We start from the raw sequence: 23,195 nt of genomic DNA, 5'->3' as shown, positions 1-23,195 counted from the left end.
TGTAGAATGTGGAGTACCTCGTCCACTGTCTCTCTGTGCGAGTCCATGTCTTCACTGAAGATCAGGATATTGTCCATGTAAACAATAACCTTTCCAGCAATAACGAGATCTGCAAAGATTTCGTTCATCATAGTTTGGAAGGTTGTGGGGGAGTTTGTTAGGCCAAAGAACATCACCAGGGGCTCGAAAAGGGCCCAGTTGGTCACAAATGCTGCCTTTTGTTTGTCCCCTTCTTTAATCCTGATATTATTGTATCCCCATTGTACATCTAATTTTGTAAAAATCTTGGCATTCCGGAGTTTATAGAGTACGTCAGAGATGAGGGGAATGGGGTACTGATTCTTGATTGTCATTGTGTTCAGTTTGCGGTAGTTCTGTACTGGATGCAGTTTCTCATCTTTCTTTTTTACAAAGAAAAAGGGCGAGGATATGGGGGACTTGGATGGGCAAATACATCCAGACTTCAGGTGTTCTTCTATAAACACGTCGAGTTCTTTCTGTTCCTCTGCTGACAGTGGATACAGTTTACTCTTGAAGGGTTCTGAGCCTTCCTTGAGTTCAATGGCATGGTCCCACTTCCTTCGCTCGGGTAAGGAGTCAAAATCTCCTTTTTCAAATACCAAGCAGTACTTCTCAAGATACTCCAGGGGTACCATTTCTTCTATCGTCTTTTTCCCTTGTTCCTGCATGTACTGGGCAGCTAGTTCTGCTGCTATGCTTCTTGCTGCGCAAATCTGTTCCACTTTCTCGACTTCGAAGCGAATTTGCATCATGAAGATTCAATCCTCCTTTTCGATATCTTCAGTATCTTCTTCCTTCCATATTTACCACATTTGGCGACGTTTACACTCTGGTGGGCATCGATTAAACTGAAGGGTCCCCTTCTTCCAGTCCACCGTTGGGTTATGATGCGGAAGCCAGTTATACCCTATGATCACATTGCTTTTTCCCATATCAGTTACAGTGAACATGGTGACTTCAGTGTGGTCCTGGATCATAATTCGAAGTTTGGCCATGTGGGAAATCCTGCCTGCACGATTAGGAGTACCATCGGTGTTATAGACAGGGATTGGCCGAGCTAACTCATTCAATTCGAGGCCTTTGTCCATTGCAAATGCCTTATTGATGTAGCAACCGGTGGCTCCGCAATCAAGGAGGGCTTTAGTAACAAGTCCTTTGTGCGAGTTAAGGGTCTCCAGAGTCATTGGCACTAACACAGAATCTCCTTGAATCTTCCGGATCCATCAAACAGATTCTTCATCCGGAGAATATCGCATATTAAGTTGTTGTCGACTTTGGACGTCCTGCTTTCATGTGCCCATTTCTTCAGGAGATGTCGTCCCTTTCCCTCATTGTGACATCAGTTCCAATAGATCCAATAGGCATCCTTCTTTGATGCAGGGTAAGGGAGTTCAGGATTACTAGTTTTAGGGGGTACTCGAGTGGGTACTCGCCGAGGTACTCCAGCCCTTTTTGCCCCTAGCGATAAGTTGGGTATGGGTTTTTCTGATACATCTTCACCTTTCACCAAGTCACTCTTGTTTGTTAAAACACTGAACCGATCGTTATTGGATTTACAGACAAAGGATCCCTCAGGTGGCGTATCTTTCTTCCTAGGGTGTTTTAAAAACCTGCCTCCTCTCCAATTTTCCTGAACTCCGCTTTCTCTGCAGTACTAAATGATTGGATCTCATTAAGAAGTTGAGACATGCGATTAACCCTGGGATGAGGGCAGTCCCGCACAAGGTGGCCAACTTCTTGACAGTTGTAACACTGACGGTTTCCATTCCAAGCATTAGGACGAGCATGGGCTCGATTGATTTCCATAGGTCGTCCTTGACCTCTGAAGGTTATACTGGTTCCCGTCTTAGCTTCTGCAGGTCCCAAGGTCGCAGTTGACACAGTGGGTACCATTGATACCTGATTCCGGAAAGGATTGTTGGTACTCCGGGGTACTGCTGCTGCAGGTTTGGCTGCCAGAGTACGCACATTATGCTTCTGCTCTCAGAGTCCATGCACTGTGCTCCTGAAGGTCGAACCAAATTGCTGCTTCCTTCCATTTGTCGTAGGTCTGTGGCATAGGATCCATGGCATAGATACGGCTAATGAGGAACGGTTTGAGATTCGTCTTTAAAAGCATGAGGAGTCCCTCTTCTTCAAGCCCAGACTCGGCTCGGTACTCCTCAAACTCAAGGAAGAATTGACTAGCCAACTCATTAGGTTTCTGGACCAGGCTGTGGAGTTTCCTCTGTGCTATATCCTTCTGGTCACCACCAGCGAAATTTCGACAGATTTCTGCCTTTAGGTCATTGAATGATGCTGGCCACTGTCTGTTCTCGATTTCTCAGATTTTATTAGCTGCCCATTTAGGAGGTAGTACTCCTTCGGTCATATGGGCAAGGGTTTCGAGGACCTTTGCATGGTCCACAGCATATTTCTCTGGATTTCTCTGGAAATAAATGTAGAGCTGGGCAAAGAAGGGATCGATGCCTTCAGGGGTTCCGTTGAACACTTTGGGCTTCGTAGCAGACAATTTCTCATTACTCCGGCTATGACTCTTCTCGAGTAACCTAGCAATGACTTTGTTTTGGGTATTCAACTGACTAAGTTGTCGCCAAATGTTGACATTGAGTTCTCTATTCTACTGTTGTGCGTTAAGACCCTGGAACCATTCTTCAGTTCCTTGAGCAAGGACTTCTGGATCGGGGAGAGCCGGTCCAGCATGTTGGGAGACGTTGGGATTCATGTGGGTATCCTGATCTAAGGTGGCAGACATGTGCACAGTGATCAGGATGAGAGGTTTCCGAACTAAAGGTTGGTAAGAGTAGAAAAGGTCAGGTCACCCCTGGGGTACTCTTATCTATTGTCAGGAGTCGATCCTTGGGTGAGGCAAGCTGACAATTGAAGGGGAAAAAGGAATGTCTCCTAGGTAGGATTGACCAGACAAGAGTAAAGTTCTACTGTACACTTGGAGTACTTGTATACTACACTACTTAAAGGTAAGGAGTCGAGGGGGCAGGGGCCTCCCTATCTATGATGGTCTATGGCAATCGCGAGTCAGACAGAGTGCTCAACGGTGAGGAGCCAAAGGGATCGAAGGGGGGACGATCACAAAGATTGAAACAATCAAGCATGAGGACGGGAGGGGTCGTGATAGCACGTGAAGTACTATGGAGGAGTACTCAGAGTACGGTGAGTTCGTGACACTACTGCTGGCACATTGTGTACAGGAGGAAGTGCTGTTACCTTGGGCAACATCATGTTGGGATAGCCCTGTTTCACAATATTGAATGTCAGTGCTTCAGTCAGCACAAACAAAGCAAAAGAATACTGGTCTCTTGTTAAGCAAATTCATGGCATTCAGCTCATACATGATCTGATTAGCCAGTTTGCCAGAACCCTCTTGTGAAATTTGAGGTTCCTCCTGTAGCACAACTTAGACATAGTCAATACAGGCTCAGTAAAAAACATACCTGTTCTGGTTTGTCCACTACAGGTGCTCTTTGAGCTGCTTGTGTTTTTAGTTGGTTTTTGGAGCATGTTGTTGGCTCTGCACATTCACGGCCCTACCGATCCTTTCTTGTTGTTGGTGTCACCATTTTGCTTGAGTGACACTGGGCTGAAAGAAATATCAGTCTAAGAGCAGTGGTCAATGATAACAAGCTTACTGGGGGCATGTTAGGCAAAGGGAGTGCAGAGTGTGGAGTATGGAAGGGTCAGCGATTGAACAGGGAATGTGGAATGTAAAGTGCGGATGTCAGTCGTTTTGTCCAATGGGGGTCCCCCATAAGAGTGACAGTGTACATTGACATAGGCAAGTTCTGAGTTTACATTCCACTGATGCTCAGTCCCACCTAGTCTCTTTGTCATTGAGTCAGCAATTTCGAGGCTTAAGATTCAAAGACGAGTACAGGGTATGAAATAGAGTTATGTACGTAAATCAAAGTATTGATTGCTCTGACATTTCATGCATTTTGTTTAAACAGAAGATGTCAGGACGTCTCTCTCTCAACTCAAAATTTAAACTTTTTTTGAGCAACCTTTCAAGAACCCACTGCAAAAATATATTGTTATATTAGCTTTTTTGAAGCCTGTAGATTGTAGTCTCTTATGTCTCAATTTCAATCATGCTCTCAAAATTAAATTTAATCTCAATCTCAAAAAATTCAACTCAAAACTCAATGTCTCTAAAACTCATCTCAATCTCAACTTGAGAATATGAAGGTGGTTAGATATTTAAAGTTCAAATAATTAAGAGTAAGTAGATAAGTCTATACTAAAGCCGATGATTATTATAGAGAACAAAGGTAAGGCTATTAGTGTTGCTTGTATTTAAGCAAGGGTGAGATAAAGAGTAGTGTTAGCTGTTTTGATTGTGTTACACCTGCATGCAGGCCACATCATGTACTTGTAAAAATTTGCTAATCCATATTAGTTTATGTAGAATCATATTCTTTTAATTCTTCATATACATATAGAATACATTGAATAGCTATATACATTCATAAATGGCCATGAACACTCATGAATGTTCATGATACCTGTACATTTTTGCTGATGTTACCTTAGCAGTAAGATTGTCAGGATATGCCAACTTCTGAAGCCTTCTACTAACAGTGTGGGACTCAGCCCTAGTACTTGTATATCTCTACAGATTTACCCATATTATCATCATAAAACATAGAAAATATCCTATATTTCGTTAAAATTGGCATGCAGGCACAACAACGGGAAGGAATTGAATAGGTGTTCGACGCATTTGATATGACGAGTTTTTTTTTCCTTTCTTCAAACTCAGCTCAAACCCCCAACAACACACCAAGGAGCCCGAAATCAGTCAGCAAAATCTGCTTGAAATGAGTATGTTGATTTGGGTTGATCTAGAACGAAATAAATCCGAAATAAAGTCGAAATGTGCACCCAAAATCAACTTTGAATTCCCCTACTGACATCTGTGCTATGATATCCATGTGTGAGCCTCAAAAACAACAATCAAAGCCATGTTTTCTCAAGTTGTAGATATAATTGAAATTGGAAATAAAAATTCAGCTATTGTGGAAGCAAGTCTCGAAATGCCTTCACAGTTGGTCCCACCGAGTCATCAAGGTCACCTGGAACCAAAAGGATCGGCATGTCAGGCGAACAAAATTCGGCCATGACCTGACGACATAGTCCACATGGAGTGATATAGCTTTTGGCATTTCTGGGAAGGGTAATGGGGGGATGTATAAGCATTAATGATACCGCATAGAAGATAGGAACTTCGATTTTACGAACGAGACTATTGAAAGACCTCGGAAGATAAGGTATCCTTGGCTCTGCGGTCAACCAAATTTGAAGTAAACCACTCTCAAGTCACACAAGCCTCATGTTAATTACCACAGCTTTGAAAATTGCTACCCGTTCTGCACATATTGTTTCAGCTTTCAAACGGTATAATCAGAATGTGTAGTAATCGCCGGCGGTTGGACTGAGACGAAAAACTCACCCCAACAAGCGTTGTCGATACTTCCACCCATAAAGATTTCTCCTTCCCCCGAGGGAGAGTTGGTCATTGTGTGAGTGGCATCTTCAGACGATTTTAGACAGAGAACAGCAGATCCGACGGGAAACTTGGAGTATGGGCTATAAGCGTGTTCCTTGCCTACTCATCCGTTCCAGAACAGTAAGAGAGTGATCTAAGAATCTCTCGAGTTCGAGCTTACCGCGGAATGCAGCTTCAATTAATCTACGTCGTTCTGAGGGGCTGAGGTGGTACGACATGGTCACTTTAAGAGATTGACACAACCGTCGTGCACACAAGAGTGACAGTTTACATTTACATCGGCAAGTTCCGAGTTCACATTCCGCCGAGACTCGGCCTTGAACCTAGTCTCTTTGTCATTGAGTTAGTAATTTTGAGACTTAAGATTGACGAGTACAGGGTACGAAATAGAGTTACGTGTGTAAATCAAAGCTTCAAAGGAGAGTCAAGAGCAATCGATTGCTCGTTCCTGGAGCGTTGAAGGTCGTGTTTGATGATGTCGGCAGCCTCAAACAACATGTTAGGAACAACATTGAAAGTGAATGAAACATATTCACCCTTTCCCCAATCATGTACACCGTGGAGGACTGCGCAGGTGGATTTAGAACTGGAGGCGTATCTAAGTAATCGTGGACTTACGATATGCGCACTAACAGGGAACGGGATGATAGAAGCATCTAAGTGGAGGGGGTGAGTGGTTCCGTGGAATTCATTGAAGTAATGGACCGTACCAACGACTCTGACATTCCGAATCCCATAAACCTTTAAATCCGTATCGACAACGCCCCCCAAATCTCTCGGTAACATTGCCATGGTTCCAACGGGGTGATTATCACCACCCGCCACGCCTTTCAAAAAGTCTTTGATAAACGTATCTTCGTCACCCGTACTGTTATTACTCCCGGGTTCAAATTCGCCTCCGTAGATCGAACTGAGCGGGGGACTTTGCATCATTTTGCGTGCGAGTTTGATTCCGGCAACATGAGCAGCGACGTCTAGTGGATGGGACCAATAGGCTGGGTCTACGAGAGGGGGAGTAAATGGGTTTGGGGAATTAATGTGAGATCGACCTCGGGAAAGAGGAGCGTATAAGACAACGGCGATTGAGGTGAAGTTGCTTCGGGGACGTTGATCAAGAGGCTTCGGGCCGTTGTAGAATGGGGCTGTAATGGGTTTTTTAGATGCTGTTATACACCTTTGCTTTAGTTCAATGAAGAAACTTGCATAGATTCATTTCTAACGGTCCTGCTTTATCTGCTTCGTAGAGCTTCAGCGCGAGTTTATGTTGAGCTTCGATACCTTTAGCAAGGTTTTTGTTTCCATTCGAGAATTCTCTAGCGAAGCGGAGTAGATCCGCGCTTGTTTCGTTCAGCAGCCTCTTTAACTCAGAATCCGTGAAGATGAGAGATGGCGGGACAATTGCGAGTGTTTTTCCGGAAGCCCCAGAATAAAAACCTGGATACCGCATTCAAGGCAAAGATAAGCGACCGGGACATTGATAGTGAGGCGAATACTATCATTCACCTGTTCGATTCTTGAACCAAAGGTCCAACTGTTGTTGTGCAAAAATAGGGTCTTGAAGGATGGGATCACCAGTAACGCTATGGCACAAGTAAAGCATTTAGTTCAGTGACAGTGGGAGATGTTGATGACTCTCACCTAGCATTGGTGAACGCAGTGACCCAGCTATGCAGGTGGTCTGATTCAAGCTCTCTCAATCAATGATAGTCCCGTCGTACGTTCACACTGACCTGCAAGATTCTCTCCGACTGTAGCGTGATCTAATACGGGCTCCACTCCCGCCGCCTTGAGTATCCTGGCCAAACATATCTCATCAGTCAGAGGACGAGCTAATAATGAAGAAGCTACGCACGTAGAATTACCCACACCCGAGAGCTCAAGAACCTTCGGACTCCCGATAGTTCCTGCCGAAAGGATAACTTCACTTTGAGGTCCGATGTTGACGACTATCGGCTCTGTCTGATTTTGAAGGAAGTACTCGACGCCCGAAGCTATCAAGCCCGATGACCCATTCCCAGCGGACGACCAGATAATACGTGAAACAGTCGCATTCGTAATCACTGTGAAGTTGGGCTTGTCCTTTAACGGGGTGTAATATGCACAGGCCGCCGAACATCTGGGTGGTATTGATGAATTGAATGAAGATTTTTTTTTACCGTGATAATCAAAAGATTGTACCTTGTATTATTCGCAGCGTCTATTGAGTTCGGAGAAACTCCTACAGCGTCTGGCTCTCCATTTGTCAAGTCCGGTGACGCACGAAAACCCAAATGCAGCGCAGTCTTCTCCCATAATTCTGATTGCGGAAAGAAAAAGTTTGGGAAGCCCACTTTGACTCTTCCCACTCTAGGATCCAAGCCATGGAATTCGGGAAGATATTGTGCGCCGTTTGACGCTTGAAACTCATTTGGAGGTGTGAATATTTCTGATTTTTTGAAAAACGGGAGAAGAGCGTTCCATGTCCAAGAGGAATCGTTATTGAGGGTTCCCCACACGTCGTATTGTTCCTCCGGGGCGCGAGGCTGTCCAGAAATGAGACACTTTTCAGACAAGATACGATGATTGAGACGATACCGAACACGCACAAAAATCATTCCGTTAATGGTTGAGCTCCCTCCGAGAGCTCTTCCTGCTCTAACGATAAGCGTCCGATTGTTCATTTGGCCCTGGGCAGTAGTGTTGTATTTCCAATCTAGGTCAGTGAATGCCCGACCCTTTCCGAATAGCCCGGGAATGAAAACCTATCACAAAAGAAAACACGCAAAAACACTAGAGACAATAAATTCTTGACAGGGGAGCGCCATTACCTCTGGGAGATCTTCTGCATATGGACCCGCCTCGAGAACAAGAACGTTCACGTTTCTGTTCTCAGCCAGACGACTAGCAGCTGTCAAACCTCTGATTTGTTAAAAAGGTAAGTTGACGAGATCCATATTTGAGATAAACTGAAGGCTTCTCACCCAGTCCCTCCTCCGATAAAAACATAGTCGTAGCCGAGGGAAGTCTGCGTGAGGTAGAAAAGAAAGGCAACCACTGAGGTCAGTGAGGGCATCATGGAAGTACGGGAACGGGCCACCACTTAAACCCCAAAATATTGAGTGGATTATATATTTTTGGCTCGATAGTATGTGCCACTGTCTGACCTAACCGTTGGTCATGATCAGAAGGTTGATAAGTATTTTGGTCAATGCGTAGGAGAGGACCGGGGTTGGGTAGGGGGTCGGACGATGAAAGTTCGGAGAAAAGTGCATGCAGCCGTCTGGCCAGCTGGCGTAACGCTTGTGACTCCATGTGACCTCCGCACTCTTGCAACGTGGAGCACAGGTCTCGGTTCGACGTCCAGTGTACAGGTGAAAAAAAGAGCCTTTTGAGTCTGAAAATCCTCACCCTTATTCTCAAAATGAAGAATACCAGTCCGGACCTCTGTGAGAGTCGGAGATTCGAGGACTCCGAGAAGCCGACGGATCTTAAAAGCCCCAAAAAAGCCCTGCCACTATCTTCTCGACTCTCCAGCGTGCGCCGTTTCCGTTACTTATCGTTGTTGGTATTTAAGGACTCCCGGTGTATACATCGAAGGCAAACTACCGGGTCAATGGGGAGGGAAACCTTTGCAGGGGCCGAAAAAGGGATAGTTACAGAAGACGGTGTATAAGACTTCCCATGATAAGCTATCATTACTGGTTCGATGGCGTAGCTGGTAGCGCATCTGTCTTACCTGTGACACAGAAGGCCCCTAGTTCGAGTCTGGGTCGAACCACTGATAGTTTACGGCTTTTGTTGCCGTCAACCATAACGCGCGGCATTCTTTATAGTCTCCCGGTCCAAGAGAGAAGGCGGATGGTGCAAGGATGACGGTGGTACTAGTAGAGGATAAGGAAAGACTCGGATTAATTGTCCCCCGGTACAGAGATGAAAATTCCCTCTTGTTTTTGATCTTATTATAAGTAAAAGATGTCGGACATCGTCGGATTGCATTGGCCTGACTGACAACTATTGGCCATGAGAAACTTTCCAACCGAGAAAGTGTCCCTTCAACCCGCATGGCCCGTGAGTGGCACTGAGTGGTGCTACTTGCAAGGACTAAACTCACTACCACAGCGCATCAGCTTCGATCTTCCTTGTCCGTGACGACCAGTCCTTTTTCTTTTCTTTTCTGTTCTTTTTCTGAAACATCCAAGGCAACGACGCTCGATTTTTATTTGAGATAGAGATTGACTCTTTCTTGGGTAGCCCCCGGCGTGCTTAGAGTAACGGGCTCTAGATCAATATTTTTTTCTAAAAAGATTCTGAGCCCCCCGGGAGTGTGAGGGGGAATACGAACGTCAAGAAATATCGATGGGTAATACCGTATTGGTCGACAGCAGACACAAATCTTTAGTGGTAGTGATTCGACCCAGGCTCGAACTGGGGACCTTCTGTGTAAACCAGGTTAAATGTTAGACAGATACGATAACCAACTACGCCATCGAACCATTTTCCAGTGAACACCCTCAAGTGCCCTCATATACCTATAGTACTTAGGATACTGGCATGATACATATCATATCTGATACACTGCATATCTAATTCCCTCCGAGGCCCGCTCGAAAAATCGGGTTCCAGGGTCTCTACATGCTACATGCCGTCGACACCGGGAGATTGAAGTTGATGGTAATAAGTAGGGGAACAGGATTCCTTCCAAGTAGCCAACAAGTAGCCGTTTATTAGATCCCCGGGAAGGACCCCGATAATTCCATCCATGAAACGGCGTGCTGCTGCTGTACATAACTTACATCCAGCGGCGAGAGTTATTCAGGCAGTGGGCACCTTCACACAAAAAAACGGCTGTATTTAATGATGGACGAAGCTGATACATTCTTCATTATTACTCAGATGGGCGGACGAAGAAGAACAACGGTTTATGTGCTTGCGTAGGATCACATCCAACGGATTGCGTACTTACTACTACAGGTTTAAACATGGCGGTAGTATACATACTTAATCGGCGGAATACAAGGGAGGAAAATAAAACGTCGCATTCTGGTGACTATGATTCGACCCAGGCTCGAACTGGGGACCTTCTGTGTAATTTCTGGCACGGCATCCATGTTAGACAGATGCGATAACCAACTACGCCATCGAACCACCTCTCCAGAGTATCTTCAACGGTACTGATATAGGACACTTGTAGGATACCGTCTTTGCACTCCTTGATAAATTGGTTCCCACATGTTCAACAGCGACAGCAGAAGTTGACGGGAACTAGTCCCAATTTTTCTCCTAGCCGTTTATTAGATCTCAAGTAACACTTAATATTCCATGACCGTGCAGAGGCCTGTTGTTGCGTGCATGTGGGACCGGAATCCATAACTTATATTTCTTCATCCGTAGTCACAGTCAAGGGGGGACAGGTTAGTACAATGAGTACGTGCCTGTGTCTAACCATTACACATTTTCATACTTACTGGTTAAAACGTCAGGAGGGATACTAGATACTTCTGTAATCGGCAGAATACAAAGAAAGAAAAAAAATGCACCTAACCTGATGTGTATGATTCGACCCAGGCTCGAACTGGGGACCTTCTGTGCAAATTTATTCACAAGGGGCGACCGATGTTAGACAGATGCGATAACCAACTACGCCATCGAACCAGTTATCGACGACGATCATGAGAATGTGAAAGCTTCATATACGTGTCTGGTTTAGTCGCCTTGTTTCCTCGTGAAAAGGTGTGTGTTCGATATGTACAACGTGTTGGGTATACAGCAATTCTTCAAGGGACGAAGAAAAAGATGGCTCGTATGAATAAATAAATAAATAATCTGTATTCTTTGCAAGTCTAATCAACGTCTCCATTTTTTCACGACGTAAACCTCCTGGGATGTTCAGGTCTAACCGGTTTAGGTATCGACTGCATAGGACTCGCCCTAGAAGAGTTCCTCTGCTGCCTACAAACATTCTCCCACTCCCGAAGAGCAACGACAAACCCCGAATTAGGCTGAGCACAAGGACGTCTCTTGAGAACAAATTCAAAAGCTTGGTCGTACGACATGAGTTTATATCGGATCAGATACGCGATGACGATAGATGTTGAGCGTGATACACCCTAAACGGGGAATCGGTTAGCTGCCGACCAACAGAAAAATTGCAAAAAAAAAAACGTAAAAACACGGTCAGCTCACCTGTTGACAGTGGACCAAAACCCCTCTACCACTCCGTAAAGACCCCTCGATAAAAGCGCACACGCTCTCGAGGTAAGGTGCTAAGTCCACGGAAGTGGCGTCTAACACTGGGATCTTGTAACACGAAAACTCTTTTTCGTCCAGCGGTGGTACCCACGGTGCATCGATGACTTGGACGATGACTGAGATTCGGTTTTGACGCAAGACCGAAGGATCTTCAATTGCACTGAGAGAGCCTAGAAAGAGACTTGCGTTGGATGAAGGCGGGAGTGTGGAAGGGGAGATGGGGCTTGGGGACGAGGAGTTTGGTGGGGTTGGGTAGGGTGACTTGGAGGAGGAGTGGGTGCGGTTGGGAGGGGGAGCGAGGATACGGTGCATGGGTGTACACATTGCCTGCATGACTTCGGGGGGAAGGTTGTCAAAACGGATCATGGTGGTTGAAGAGAAAGATAGGGTTAGGTGATGGAGCCCTGCTAGGGTGTGGTGGCACTGGACTGTGGAGCGTGCGGGTTGGGTGTCTAGGACGTGTTTCTCTCTTGTTTCGGCTTTCTCCGTCGTCTGCAAGGATTCGGCGTCGGAATCGACTGGTGCCGAGAGTACAAGGTCAGAAATAGGGAAAGAAGTAGAAAATTGGAGGAAGAGGCAGGAGGTAGAAATAGGCGAGGTTAAACGTCATAGTCGGGCGACGGGCCGAGCAACATCTTTAAGCAATGATATCACCAGCTGTCGGTGCCTGGTCTAGGCCCTCCCGGAGATCGCAATCCGCTGCCGCCTCGGTCCTCAGCGCCCTGGGCCTGAACTCCTCGAATACGTGGCTGCAATCAATCATGACTTTTAGCAACTTTTTAGTATCATCTGTCTCGGGCGGCGTCCTGTATGTTCCTGCTGGAATTTCTCCTCCACTTGCCGCTCATCCGATTCTTCTCCAGTCCCACTCTAATCGGAACGCCGGCGCGTGTCGTACGACGTGCTTATGGGAATTTTCACAGGTTATTAGCTCAAAGTAAGTATTGATATGGCTTCTGATCCTTTGATTGCAAGTTTCCCCGTGTTCTACCCCGATTGTTGCTCTTTTTCCCCCACTGTTCCTTCAACGCCGATGCCGATAATGCTTCAATGTCCGAATGCTCACTTGGCCGATGCCGTTTCCCGAACAATCATACATAAAAAACGGAACAGAGATTCCCTGCCAGCTCTGATACACATCTTTCCAACACGTCTCGTCGTGACCTCATCATTACCCGGGTTCCTCGTCCAAGGTCAACTCGAATCGACGTCGACAGACGGAATTTTCATTTCCTTCCTTCCACCCCCTTGGGCCTTGCCAGTTTACAGCCCGTATTCATTTCATGTTTCTCCTGCGTCTGGTTCCCGCGCCGCTCCTCAAATAAACTTCTCAATACCGAAAATACCACCCTCCACCTGCCGTTGGAATTTACGGGTTACCTAAACGCCTCGCTTCCATTTTTCAACAACATAACCATCTCCTGTACATCAGCGCTTCAGCGCCCGCGCTGCGCCACCATTATGTTGTTCCTCCTGATGTTATTCTCGACGGACTACCCGCTCTGGCCTCATGGCTCTAGCGGTTTCTTCTTCTTCTTTCCCTGGGCTTCGCAAGGACGTGGGTTCGCGATGAGCGTCCTCGGAAGGAACGAAAAAGGTGCCAGACGGAAAACTAACACTAAAACCAACCTTTCTTCCCCACAGTTGTCTAGCCGAGGGGTATCGGTACAGGTAGATATTTGATTCTGAAGACGAATATACTTGATCTTTATCCCGGATGCAGAACACGGAATACACACATACAAAAAAGTACAAGAATGAACCTCCGACATGACGTGGACGTGTCCTATCATTCCTTGTCATTTGCACTCGTCACTTGATCGGTAAGTCCATGTACTTTTCATTCGGTATTCGAAGTAAGTAATTGATTTCGAAAGACGAATATCCTTATTCCGGATGCAGAACATGGAATACGTACATACAAAAGTACAAGAACATCCAACACAACGTGGACATATCCAGACGCGTCCTATCATTCCTTGTTACTTGATTGGCAGGTCATCCTTCCTTTACTGGATATAAGTTCGCTTTCAAACGCCAAATTGACATCCTCACAAGGGCTGGAAATGGTTCCTCAGGTAAGAACAAGGTAGGAACGTCTATACATAGTAGGGTTTCATATTCGTATTCGGGTTTTCACCTGAACCTTTTCTTCCATCTTTTCGTCATTTGTTCGCTCCGGCCCACGTCCTCGTCATGACCTGATCAAACTTACGTGTTGAGTAATGATTCGGGTTGGATCAACTCAAACCGATTGATAGTTGTAGAATGTAGATGGAATTTGATTTTTTTTCCCCTTGGGCCTTACCTTTTTCCCTACTTATTTTGTTCCTACGTTCACCTTCCCTTATTACGAATCCCCTTCTGTTTTCTAAAGAGTTTGATACCAAATACCGAGTACCATTATACCAATATTACTTGGATGGTCCAAAGGTTCACGTTCAACCCGCGGGAGCGTCCGGCGTCATGACCTCATCCTCACCAACTCGGATGATGGTCCCTGATCAACTCATTTTTGATGCCTTTTCCCCTTGGGGGCTTCAGCTTTACCGCTTTGCCTTTTTCTCCGAATTTACTCGGTTTCAGAGTGTAAGGTTCTGTCAGTCGACGTTATTCAAGTTGTACCAATGATCTCATCCCTATGTCCCTAGGTTGTTCCTCAATCTAGGACGCATGAAGGGACAGATGGCCGGAATGCACATATATATGTATTTTGGACTTACCATCTTTCTCTGCAGATGCCCACCCCTGTTGCCTTTTTGCCTTTTTGTTTTTTTTCTCTACCTATTTGGTTCAACCTCAAGTGAGCCGTCTCAATCCGGTGTCATGACCGCATCAGTCATCCTTCGTGAAGGTGACTATAAATCCACTAATACCAGAACCCCATCGCGAGTTCCGACGTCCGTCGTCCGTCGTCTGAGTCGGGGACAGATAGAATTTTGATTGATTTTTTTAAATTTTTCCTTTCCCGCCCCTCCCCCTTGGGCCTTTTCCCCCGCTTTAATTTGCCCCTCCCCCCGGACTCTCCAGATTCCGAGATCCGATTGATTAAAAAAAAATAAAATTTGGCGATTGCAGATTGCTGACTTCGTTCGAATCGGTACAAAGGCAAAGCTTGAGGGCGAGGGGGGGGGGGTTATTGATTATCCATGATCATCAAGAAGACTTTGGGATTTGGTTTGGACCTCAGGCCACAGGCAGACTCAGAGCCAATTAATCATTAATCATTCGAGTTCCCTCACCTGGGATCACTAATTTGCCCTCCCCTCCCCCCTTCTGAGTCCGCAACTACTGAAAGAAGTTCGGGACGGAACTGAAGGAGAAGCTCAGGGGGGGCATAAGGAATTTTGAGGCGCAAATTGACCATTGACAGTAGAGTCAGACGGATGGATGGTTACACTGGCAATGAGTACTTAGCTTAAGTGTTTGTACCTGTAACCTGAGAGACATGTACACTACCTATCTCGTTGTAGTACATGATAGCCTATTAGTCACAGACTACAGTAGTGCCGTGGTTTGTTTTGTTCCAATCAAAAATCGAAGGGACAATTTGTCCACTGAGTCTAGCTTCTTGCAGATTCAGACTCTAAGTTGAACTTTCCTTCCCTTACCTCCCCGCCCCCTTAATAATGAGTCCCCTGAGAGGGAAGTGAGTCATCGAAACTTGAAAGGAAAGTCGCAAGCTCAGAGGTCACAGGGCAGCGCTTGCGCGCTTGAGCGGTCATACCAAATCTTTCCAGAATCCAGTCTATTATGAAGTTCCTCTCAGTGGCATTCCCGTCGAGTTCGCGTCCCCGCAAATTGGCAGGTTCGGGATGATATATTTGTTGGAATTGACAGAACATTCAACAGTCGGAATGGAATTTTAATGATTCTCTAAATATTCGGAATTCCTGCCTGGTCCTACAGCCTACCCCCTTGTATCTTCATTACTTTTGTTTAACGTTAGCGGCAAGGTGAAAAAAGATTCGTACGATAGACTGAGGTCGTCGGTAGACCGGATGATTCACCAGACGGTGCATAATGTGAAGTAAATAAGTTACTACTTAATGTGACTAACGGAAGTGAGTCCCGCTTCTCCATTCTGGCTGTTCGGTCGCCGGTCGGCCCCTTTTCCTCACGTAAAATGGGTGGGGAAATGATAATCAGGAAATAATGACGTCATAATTTTAGTGGTTCGATGGCGTAGTTGGTTATCGCATCTGTCTAACATCAACTCAAAGTCGGATGATTCACAGAAGGTCCCCAGTTCGAGCCTGGGTCGAATCATAATTTTTCTTTCTTCTTTCTTCTTGACTTCACGGTGTCACTTAGCCTTTTCCCTAAATAAGAAATCTATTGTGCCGCGGCCGCCTGGTCCAAGATGCAGATATGTAACCGTATATCCGTACTACTTGACCGTCCGTCTCCGAATTTCGAAACCCCCAAGAACACTGGCTGTACCTCTCTCATTTGCCCGAAAGGTCCTAGTCTTGTTTGAGAGGGTAAGAGTGCGTCTAGATCTGCAAGTTGTTACTTGCCTCGCCTTGAACCGCTTTGTTTGAAATTTGAATCGCCTGTCGGACTTTGACGAAAGTGAACATTCATTTCTCAAAAAGCGGGTTTTTGTCGTTCGATTTCATCTTCGTTGTTGTTGAGGGCAGGCCGCTTTGGCATGGTGGCGTTGCAAACCGTAATTCATTTGGTGTTCAACTGAGTTTGTGGTAGTACGTGGAAGATTAAAATCTCTATATTAGAACTTAGGAGAAAATGCTGAGGTGCTTCTGTCCACTGAGGCCTCCACAAGGACGGTCCAAACTTAGTGTCTAAATAAGCCTGCGTTGACGTTGATGAAGTGGATTTGCTGTTCGCGATGGTTATCCTGTTTCCAGTCCCCCTTTTAGTTCCCGATTTCAATGTCAAACAAACTTCAAAATAACTCACCGGAACCGTGGTGGTCATATTATTTGGGCCGTTGATCTCGAGGATGGCCTTGCGTTCTGGAGTATACAGCGGCCAATCAGGGCCTGAAGAAGCGCGTTAATGGATAAGACGTTCCCTCCATTGGCGCTACTGAAGAAAGAAGACGTACGTTCAGTTCCAAGGCCGTCGTTAGGATCTAAACTAGTGATGAACGAAATCCAATAGTCCATGATCTGTTCGTTCAATTGCGTTCCATCTGCTGAACCAGAGATAGTTGGGAATCCCCAGACGTAAGGCAAATCTGCGCCATGGACGACTAGAGAAGAGGTTAGACCTGTCCTTTTTCCAATATACAACCGGAGAGCTACGGATTCACCTCCAGTCGCAGGAACAGTCACTGATTCAGGGAATTTGAACTGGTAGCTGAATAGTTTCACTCCAGATTTCGAAGCCGTCTCCGTCCACAATCTTCTTGGTGATTGGAATAACAAGTCGCCGACTGAAATGGGGAAAGTCAGAAGTTGCGCCTCGGGGAGTGGCACCGGCCAAACGTACTGATTGCACCATACCGCTTGTACAGTGAATTGAACCCGAATGTTTCGTTTCCGGTGTTGAAGGGAGATCCCAGGGCTGGGCTGTTGGGATATAGAACCATGAGTTTGTCGACTGCTTTTCGAAGCGCTTCTACTTCGGCTGGTTTATTGGTAGTAAAGTTCGCCACGATCGCTTCTTTGAGCGTTTGTTCATCCGTAATATTCCACGAGAATCGTGTTCCTGTCAATACACACAGATCAAGAGTAAGTTAGTTTGATATTCCGATGGTAAGATACAGTTGAATCCGGCGGGAGAGCAGGGTGTAGTGGGTTAACGGCACTTACCCTCGTCTATCACATTTCCAGAAATAAACGGTAATCTGGAGAAACGACCTTGTTGATACAGATCAACAGGCAAACCCGGAACGAGGCCATCTTCGCCGTCCAAAACAAGATCCCACGGAAGTTGTTGCCCGCTTTTACTGACCGCGGTGTTCATCGCCGTTAACATCTGAGTGGAGTTGATCTCCTCGCTTCGTAAACAGTCAAGTGACTGGCCCTTTGGATACGAAGAGCACTGAGGGATTGCATGGACGAAGTCGTCCCATCTTTGTTGATGGCTTGTTGCGTTGTAAACGAGAATGGACGTTCCGGAGCTGAATATCTAGTGGTAAAAAACGTCATAAAAGTCGTTCTCCTACGGAGCTTAGAAATAACTCACAGCAGCTCTGGCGTACTTTTCTGCTTGTCCGTTCAGAAAATGCATCGAGAGAGTGACGCCGCCGCCGCTCCAGCCATTCATGGTAACCTGTAATATTGATTAGAATCCGTGTCTTTCATAAGGATATAAAAAAATAATAGTACTCCACCTTTTCTGGATCACCACCGAAAGAGCCAATATTTGCCTTGACCCATTCAAAAGCGGCCAGTTGATCCTTCAATGCGAGATTAACTGCCCCTTTTTCGGCGGCTTCAGCACCGGTGGGTAAACCAACGACTCCGAGACGGTGAGTGAATCCGACGTGAATGATTGGCGTCCCCTGTAAACGAATGGTCACTGTTTCAACTTCGATGAGGTGAATATTAGGATACTCACTCGAGCGATGCTACGTGCGACAAACGTGCTGGCGTCGAGGCGAAAGGGCGTTTCCACTAAGACATTGGACAGTAAAGGAATAAAAACCATCGAAATCTTAGACAACAACGCCAACATACCGAGGAATCCTCCACCGTATAAGAACACCTGCACAGGGAGAGACGTATTCGGAGGTGTACCCGCAGGTCTGAAGACGTTCATGAACAGACAATCTTCCGAGATCGTCGTTGGGTCCTTCACTCCAGGCTGGAGACAGGACGCCCCGAATTCAGTAGCATTGAAGGTCGGTACGTCTAGCGATGATTTCAATACGGGTGGCTTGAATCTAAGCTTTCCAATTGGAGGCTCGGCGAAGGGAATGCCTGTCGACGGATGGCCAGAAGAACGATTAGTAGTGGAACGGCATCAAAAACAGTTGGGAGAACCAGAAAAGGATTGGTATTATTCCTCGTACCTCCGAAGAACTCCACCGGTTTGGAGTCAATATCTTTTCCAATAACGGTGGTGTTTACCCAATTGTATTTGCGCCGCATCCGCTAAGGTAGTGAGCACGAGAGTTGTAAGGAGGGGGAAAAACTTGGTGAAGTTCTTCGTCATGGCAAGCTGAGGGGTCGATAGTGCTAGAAATAATAGATCTACTGGCTTTTATACATGGTCCTATACTACAGGCCACGGGCAAAACGGAATGAGAGAAATAATCGAACCACTTTAGAAGGATCACTTACCAGTCGACCTGTTAAAATCGTTCTAGGGGATGGGATGTACGGTTCTCATTCCGTGAACTGAATTGAGGACCGCCGCTCGTGTAATCGTTCAGCGCGAAACACGGGATGATTAGTAGGACTACACTGGTTCAAAGTGGAGTCGATTGAGCACCCGCTCCGTAAAATCAATTCGCGAAGCCCTGTACTACTCCAATGGCCGGCAATAAACTCCAAGGTTGAATGTCGCCTGACATGCATCCGGGATTTACCCAGATGCGGGGGGGGGGGGGGAACTTTCGAGAGTGAAGCGTTCGCCTCTGCGGTTCTAGACAAACTGTTTTGTCAAGCGGCTTGCCCTCATGGCGGTTGGAGGTGAAAAACGTACGGCATTCAACGGCACATGTTATACGACGGATGGCGTGTGAAATTGGTGGATTGCGGCGCACAGCAAGCGCACAAGCGCTTTGTGACTAAATCTTTCAAAAACTTCGAAAGAACTCGGTGAATCTCGAGGAGGCTCTAATCTGATAAGACCAAGAAGGAATGGATTTTTACGTTCGTTAGCCCTGTGTACGGTAGTATGCGTCGATTCAGATAGCTTGATCCACAGTCCTAGCACAAACATCTTTGGCACGACTTTTACTATTTAGCCCGTCTGGATAGTGCTCCGAAATTTGAATCATTAACCCGTTTTTTGCGCCCTACAGGTACATTCGAATAAATCACATCCGTCGGTCCACTCCCGTAATTTATGTAGACATCTCTTGAGACTTGAAATGGACAAAATACATATGGCGAGATGGCCGAGCGGTCTAAGGCGCCAGACTAAGGACCAGGACATTTGATGTCTAACCAATCTGGTCTTTCGGGGCGTGGGTTCGAATCCCACTCTCGTCATGACACATGTGAAGAACATTTTGCCGGGTTTCCCTTGGAAAACTGCAATATTCTGTTTTCTACACACTTTGAACCTTTACCTGGCTATATACATGGATATAGAAAAATCGCCTAGGCCTTGCGTGGACTTGAAGTCCAGTTCAAAAATTCTACCCCGTCCCTTCCCGATGTGAATGTTCTGAACGTCTTTCCATCCATCGGTAACCCCATATTTCCCAAAATCCCCCTCCTGTACGCGACCTCCTGATCGAACATATCCATCTCCTCAAAGTGAAAGTCGTCGCCCGGGTTCTCCTTCAACAGCATGGTGAAAATATAGACCATCCCTGCCAGATCCCGGGCGTCAGTAGGCCGGCCGCGCGAGATCTTTGCGCCTTTAAGCACGAAAAGGTTCGGCCTAGGTGTTTTAGCATCGATCCAGCGGGTAAGAATATCGTAGGATATACTGTCCCACGATTTCTCTAAACCTTCCGCGGAGGGAATGCCGAGCTTGGTACGGTCCTCTTGAGGTAAGTTATCGAGGAACTCGACCAGCTCTTGTCTGCCAAAACCCCATCCTCCACAGGCCCAGTTGGTTGGGTGTTGTACATTGGTGGATCCGCCCATTTCTAATTATTTCCGGATTCCTAAACGAAGAGATCAGATTGGTGAGCATGGTTCATGTTCTGAAGGGTGTAAGGGAAGTTAGAATCTTACGGTGAATATTCTACGGAAGTGGCGACTGTGGAGTGGTGCTGTAGTACTCGTAGAATGCCTTCATTCCTTTTATAATGCCCCATTACCGTCACCGCATACTTTCAATCGCGGATTTAAACCCGGCTCAGGAACAGTGGAGAATAATCGTCCTTCATTCAATCGAGGCATCCCGTTGAGCACGAATGAATTGAATTACGCCATTCACTGAGGTAGGCTCAGCACCTAGTAATATCAAATAAAAGCGGGAGAGCTGCTCGAGGAGTTACGGTTGACGTTTCGTACGAGTCGCGCGAGAGTATGGGGGGGGGGGGGGGTTGGTGGATTATCTTCTATTTTGTTAGAGTTCGAGACCAGACGGTAAATTCCAGGCTAGCATTCTGACCAGAAAGAAATACGTCCTCAACTGTTTCCGAGCGCGGAGTGGAGTCTGGAACCAAAACTACATGCAATCCTTTCGAACTCGCCATCATGTGGGTCTGGGGTACAACCCCGTTCACACTGTGTCATCAAACGAGAGTTGAAGGGTGCCGCAAACCGTTCAACGCATTTCAGAGGCCACTCCAGGCGTTTATAGGTTGTTTATGGGCGTTAGGCGTCCGCTGAGACTAATGATTGACGATTAAATGGTAGAATAGCATAGACATTGAAGTACTGATCTTTGGCACCTTCAATCTTGCTTCACCCACTCCAATCCTGATCTTATCCTGCCCGATTTGAACTTCCTGCCGTTCCCACTCAGGGTAGTCCCGACTCCCGATGTAAATGTCATTCCTCGAGGCCAGGCTAGAGGGTTTCTTAGTATACGCCAAACGGCCGTTGCTCTCGTTCTTCGTGCGATGATTGAAGGGTTATTGCGGGACTCGGAATAACAGTAAAGTTCTTCTGTCCTCAACGGTCGTGTTGAATATGTATGGGCCTGGACCGATAGCGATATACCAACTCGAGTGCGTCATAAACCTGACCGGCCCATCGCATCGAACAGGAGCTAGTAACTCAACGAGAGTCGCATAAAAAACACATAACTCGGGTACTCGGACCATTATTTTGTACTTGAGCGGCTATGGCAGCTTTCGGAAGATCTCGGATTGAGTATTGATTCGAAACATAGAAATGTTGTCGAAATGCGTAAAATATATCGCGCTATCAAACGCCTCTTCCCGAATGATAAGCAAAGGAAGCAAAGAACAGTGTCGGAGGGGTTTAGACTAACCTGATAACATGCACAAACAAGTGATGATCAAGCCAAAACACGTAATTCGAACACAACCTCCCAGCTCCGTCCTCCATCAATGCATCAACTCCCGGTTCTTCCAAAAGATACAAAAGCCTGCAGACACGAAGGAGGTAGAGCTGTCAGATCATTGGAAAGGGACGGAAAGTGTCGAGTGGACGATTGAATATATGACGATGTATGTTAAAGAAGAATCTATTTCGCCAGTGACCAGACTAATGCCAGTTTTCGTAGTCGATATATCAACTTCACGGGTTAACTGTGTTCGGCTGTGTGCTGGAATGACTGAAGATCTGGTTTGTGTTACGTTTCGTCTTACTCTTGTTTTCCTCTTCTCTGTTGACGACCGTCCTCCTATTCAGAAACTACAGGTTGGCGATCACGAAGATACATCTACCAGAAATTTTTCGGAGAACGCTATCCTACGAGTGGTCGGTGTTGGCTACTGCATGCCATTTTCGTGGTCGCATGGGGTGTGGTTATCATTGGGATAGGTTTCACACAACACTGGGGCCTTTCGAGGTTTGATGGGCGCTTTCGAGGCGAGTTCGAACCCTGTTTGTTCAGCTCCACCGTTTGCTGACCCGTCAACATCATGACAGGAGTGTCTTTCCTGGCATCGCGCTTATCATCTCAAACTGGCTCGCTTGCTTTCTAACTCGGCGATGGGAAGGCTTTAATGACTTCTTGGTTGATATGCATAACAAGACATGAGGTGCGGAATCGGCTCAAGCGTAAAAACTTGCAGCTAATACAGCTTCCATTGCAGCCTCGCGGCTTTGTTTCTCGGCTCTTATCCTTCATTCGCGACTTGAGCCATACCTTGCCATACGAACTCTTGATGAGCGGAAAAGCCAACATCGCAGGGTGGTTGGATTTTAGTACGTTCGCAATTGAATGATCATTTACTCGCTCGAACTCATCCTTTGTGTTTCTTTCCCCCCTTAGATTATCGAAGGCATCATAACGGTCCTGTGCTACCTCTTCCCCCCCAATCTCCCGGACAGATATCGGTTCCTTCCTCTCGAAAGCCCAGACGCGTTCTGAATGCGACTTGAAGATGAGCTTGCAGACCGTGTACCTGGCGAGGGCAGGCGCTTCATCGTTGTAAAGACTGGAATATGGATGTACTGTGTTTAACTCTCGGGCTTCCTGAATTTCCTACTGGCCATCTCACGTCCAAGCTCAGGTATCGTGTTCGCCTGTGCAGAGCTCCCAACTTATTTGCTCGCATTTTTCTTGCCGGCAATCCCGAGCGTCATGAACTTTTCATACCAGAAGTCTCTCCTTTGGTACGTACAGTCTCCCTCGCTCCCTAGTTCACGCTAACGATACCGATCTGCCTCGGATCCACCACCATAGG

At 46.4% G+C, this 23,195-nt stretch overlaps 6 protein-coding genes and 6 non-coding genes across 13 annotated transcripts; 5 read left to right on the top strand and 7 right to left on the bottom strand.

Moving 5' to 3' along the window:
* Positions 1 to 5,857: 5,857 nt before the first annotated feature.
* On the bottom strand, positions 5,858 to 8,790 carry E1B28_002145 (uncharacterized protein). 2 transcript variants are annotated; one of them, XM_043159056.1, is made up of 13 exons: positions 8,506 to 8,790; positions 8,353 to 8,443; positions 8,131 to 8,286; positions 7,724 to 8,067; positions 7,398 to 7,661; positions 7,276 to 7,340; positions 7,184 to 7,223; positions 7,049 to 7,125; positions 6,749 to 6,979; positions 6,256 to 6,687; positions 6,164 to 6,201; positions 6,082 to 6,111; positions 5,858 to 6,031 (listed from the first exon to the last, which is right to left on the bottom strand). In XM_043159056.1, the coding sequence occupies exons 1-13, from the start codon at positions 8,598 to 8,600 to the stop codon at positions 5,951 to 5,953; spliced, it is 1,944 nt and encodes a 647-aa protein (XP_043002654.1). In that variant the 5' UTR covers positions 8,601 to 8,790; the 3' UTR covers positions 5,858 to 5,950. The 2 variants fall into 2 exon arrangements, with proteins under 2 accessions (XP_043002654.1, XP_043002655.1); XM_043159057.1 differs by having other exon boundaries at positions 8,131 to 8,443; positions 8,506 to 8,788.
* Positions 8,791 to 9,224: 434 nt separating this feature from the next.
* E1B28_002144 lies at positions 9,225 to 9,302 on the top strand. Its single transcript has one exon. It is a non-coding gene; the product is annotated as a tRNA-Val (tRNA).
* Positions 9,303 to 9,929: 627 nt separating this feature from the next.
* E1B28_002143 lies at positions 9,930 to 10,017 on the bottom strand. The gene has a single exon. It is a non-coding gene; the product is annotated as a tRNA-Val (tRNA).
* A 557-nt stretch (positions 10,018 to 10,574) lies between these two features.
* Positions 10,575 to 10,669, bottom strand: E1B28_002142. The gene has a single exon. It is a non-coding gene; the product is annotated as a tRNA-Val (tRNA).
* Positions 10,670 to 11,076: 407 nt separating this feature from the next.
* E1B28_002141 lies at positions 11,077 to 11,176 on the bottom strand. The gene has a single exon. It is a non-coding gene; the product is annotated as a tRNA-Val (tRNA).
* A 54-nt stretch (positions 11,177 to 11,230) lies between these two features.
* On the bottom strand, positions 11,231 to 12,440 carry E1B28_002140 (uncharacterized protein). Its single transcript, XM_043159055.1, has 2 exons — positions 11,708 to 12,440; positions 11,231 to 11,631 (listed from the first exon to the last, which is right to left on the bottom strand). The coding sequence occupies exons 1-2, from the start codon at positions 12,137 to 12,139 to the stop codon at positions 11,386 to 11,388; spliced, it is 678 nt and encodes a 225-aa protein (XP_043002653.1). The 5' UTR covers positions 12,140 to 12,440; the 3' UTR covers positions 11,231 to 11,385.
* Positions 12,441 to 12,519: 79 nt separating this feature from the next.
* Positions 12,520 to 13,429, top strand: E1B28_002139 (uncharacterized protein). Its single transcript, XM_043159054.1, has 2 exons — positions 12,520 to 12,581; positions 12,637 to 13,429. The coding sequence occupies exon 2, from the start codon at positions 12,723 to 12,725 to the stop codon at positions 13,155 to 13,157; it is 435 nt and encodes a 144-aa protein (XP_043002652.1). The 5' UTR covers positions 12,520 to 12,581; positions 12,637 to 12,722; the 3' UTR covers positions 13,158 to 13,429.
* Positions 13,430 to 15,947: 2,518 nt separating this feature from the next.
* On the top strand, positions 15,948 to 16,042 carry E1B28_002138. Its single transcript has one exon. It is a non-coding gene; the product is annotated as a tRNA-Val (tRNA).
* A 529-nt stretch (positions 16,043 to 16,571) lies between these two features.
* E1B28_002137 (uncharacterized protein) lies at positions 16,572 to 18,837 on the bottom strand (the record flags this gene model as incomplete). The annotated part of the gene is made up of 11 exons (XM_043159053.1): positions 16,572 to 16,649; positions 16,697 to 16,779; positions 16,845 to 16,991; positions 17,052 to 17,174; positions 17,231 to 17,449; positions 17,554 to 17,872; positions 17,930 to 18,016; positions 18,078 to 18,248; positions 18,305 to 18,360; positions 18,424 to 18,666; positions 18,759 to 18,837. The coding sequence occupies 11 exons, from the start codon at positions 18,835 to 18,837 to the stop codon at positions 16,572 to 16,574; spliced, it is 1,605 nt and encodes a 534-aa protein (XP_043002651.1).
* A 964-nt stretch (positions 18,838 to 19,801) lies between these two features.
* On the top strand, positions 19,802 to 19,905 carry E1B28_002136. Its single transcript has one exon. It is a non-coding gene; the product is annotated as a tRNA-Leu (tRNA).
* A 111-nt stretch (positions 19,906 to 20,016) lies between these two features.
* On the bottom strand, positions 20,017 to 20,511 carry E1B28_002135 (uncharacterized protein; the record flags this gene model as incomplete). The annotated part of the gene is made up of 1 exon (XM_043159052.1): positions 20,017 to 20,511. One exon carries the CDS (start codon positions 20,509 to 20,511, stop codon positions 20,017 to 20,019), a length of 495 nt encoding a protein of 164 aa, XP_043002650.1.
* Positions 20,512 to 21,819: 1,308 nt separating this feature from the next.
* E1B28_002134 (uncharacterized protein) lies at positions 21,820 to 22,326 on the top strand (the record flags this gene model as incomplete). Its single annotated transcript, XM_043159051.1, has 2 exons — positions 21,820 to 22,128; positions 22,195 to 22,326. 2 exons carry the CDS (start codon positions 21,820 to 21,822, stop codon positions 22,324 to 22,326), a joined length of 441 nt encoding a protein of 146 aa, XP_043002649.1.
* Between the last annotated feature and the right edge of the window lie 869 nt (positions 22,327 to 23,195).

The sequence above is a fragment of the Marasmius oreades genome, chromosome 10 (genome assembly GCF_018924745.1).
Source record: "Marasmius oreades isolate 03SP1 chromosome 10, whole genome shotgun sequence".
NCBI classification, from domain to species: Eukaryota; Fungi; Basidiomycota; class Agaricomycetes; order Agaricales; family Marasmiaceae; genus Marasmius; species Marasmius oreades.
Note: the sequence above shows the minus strand (reverse complement) of the source record. Positions and strands in the feature narration are given on the sequence as shown.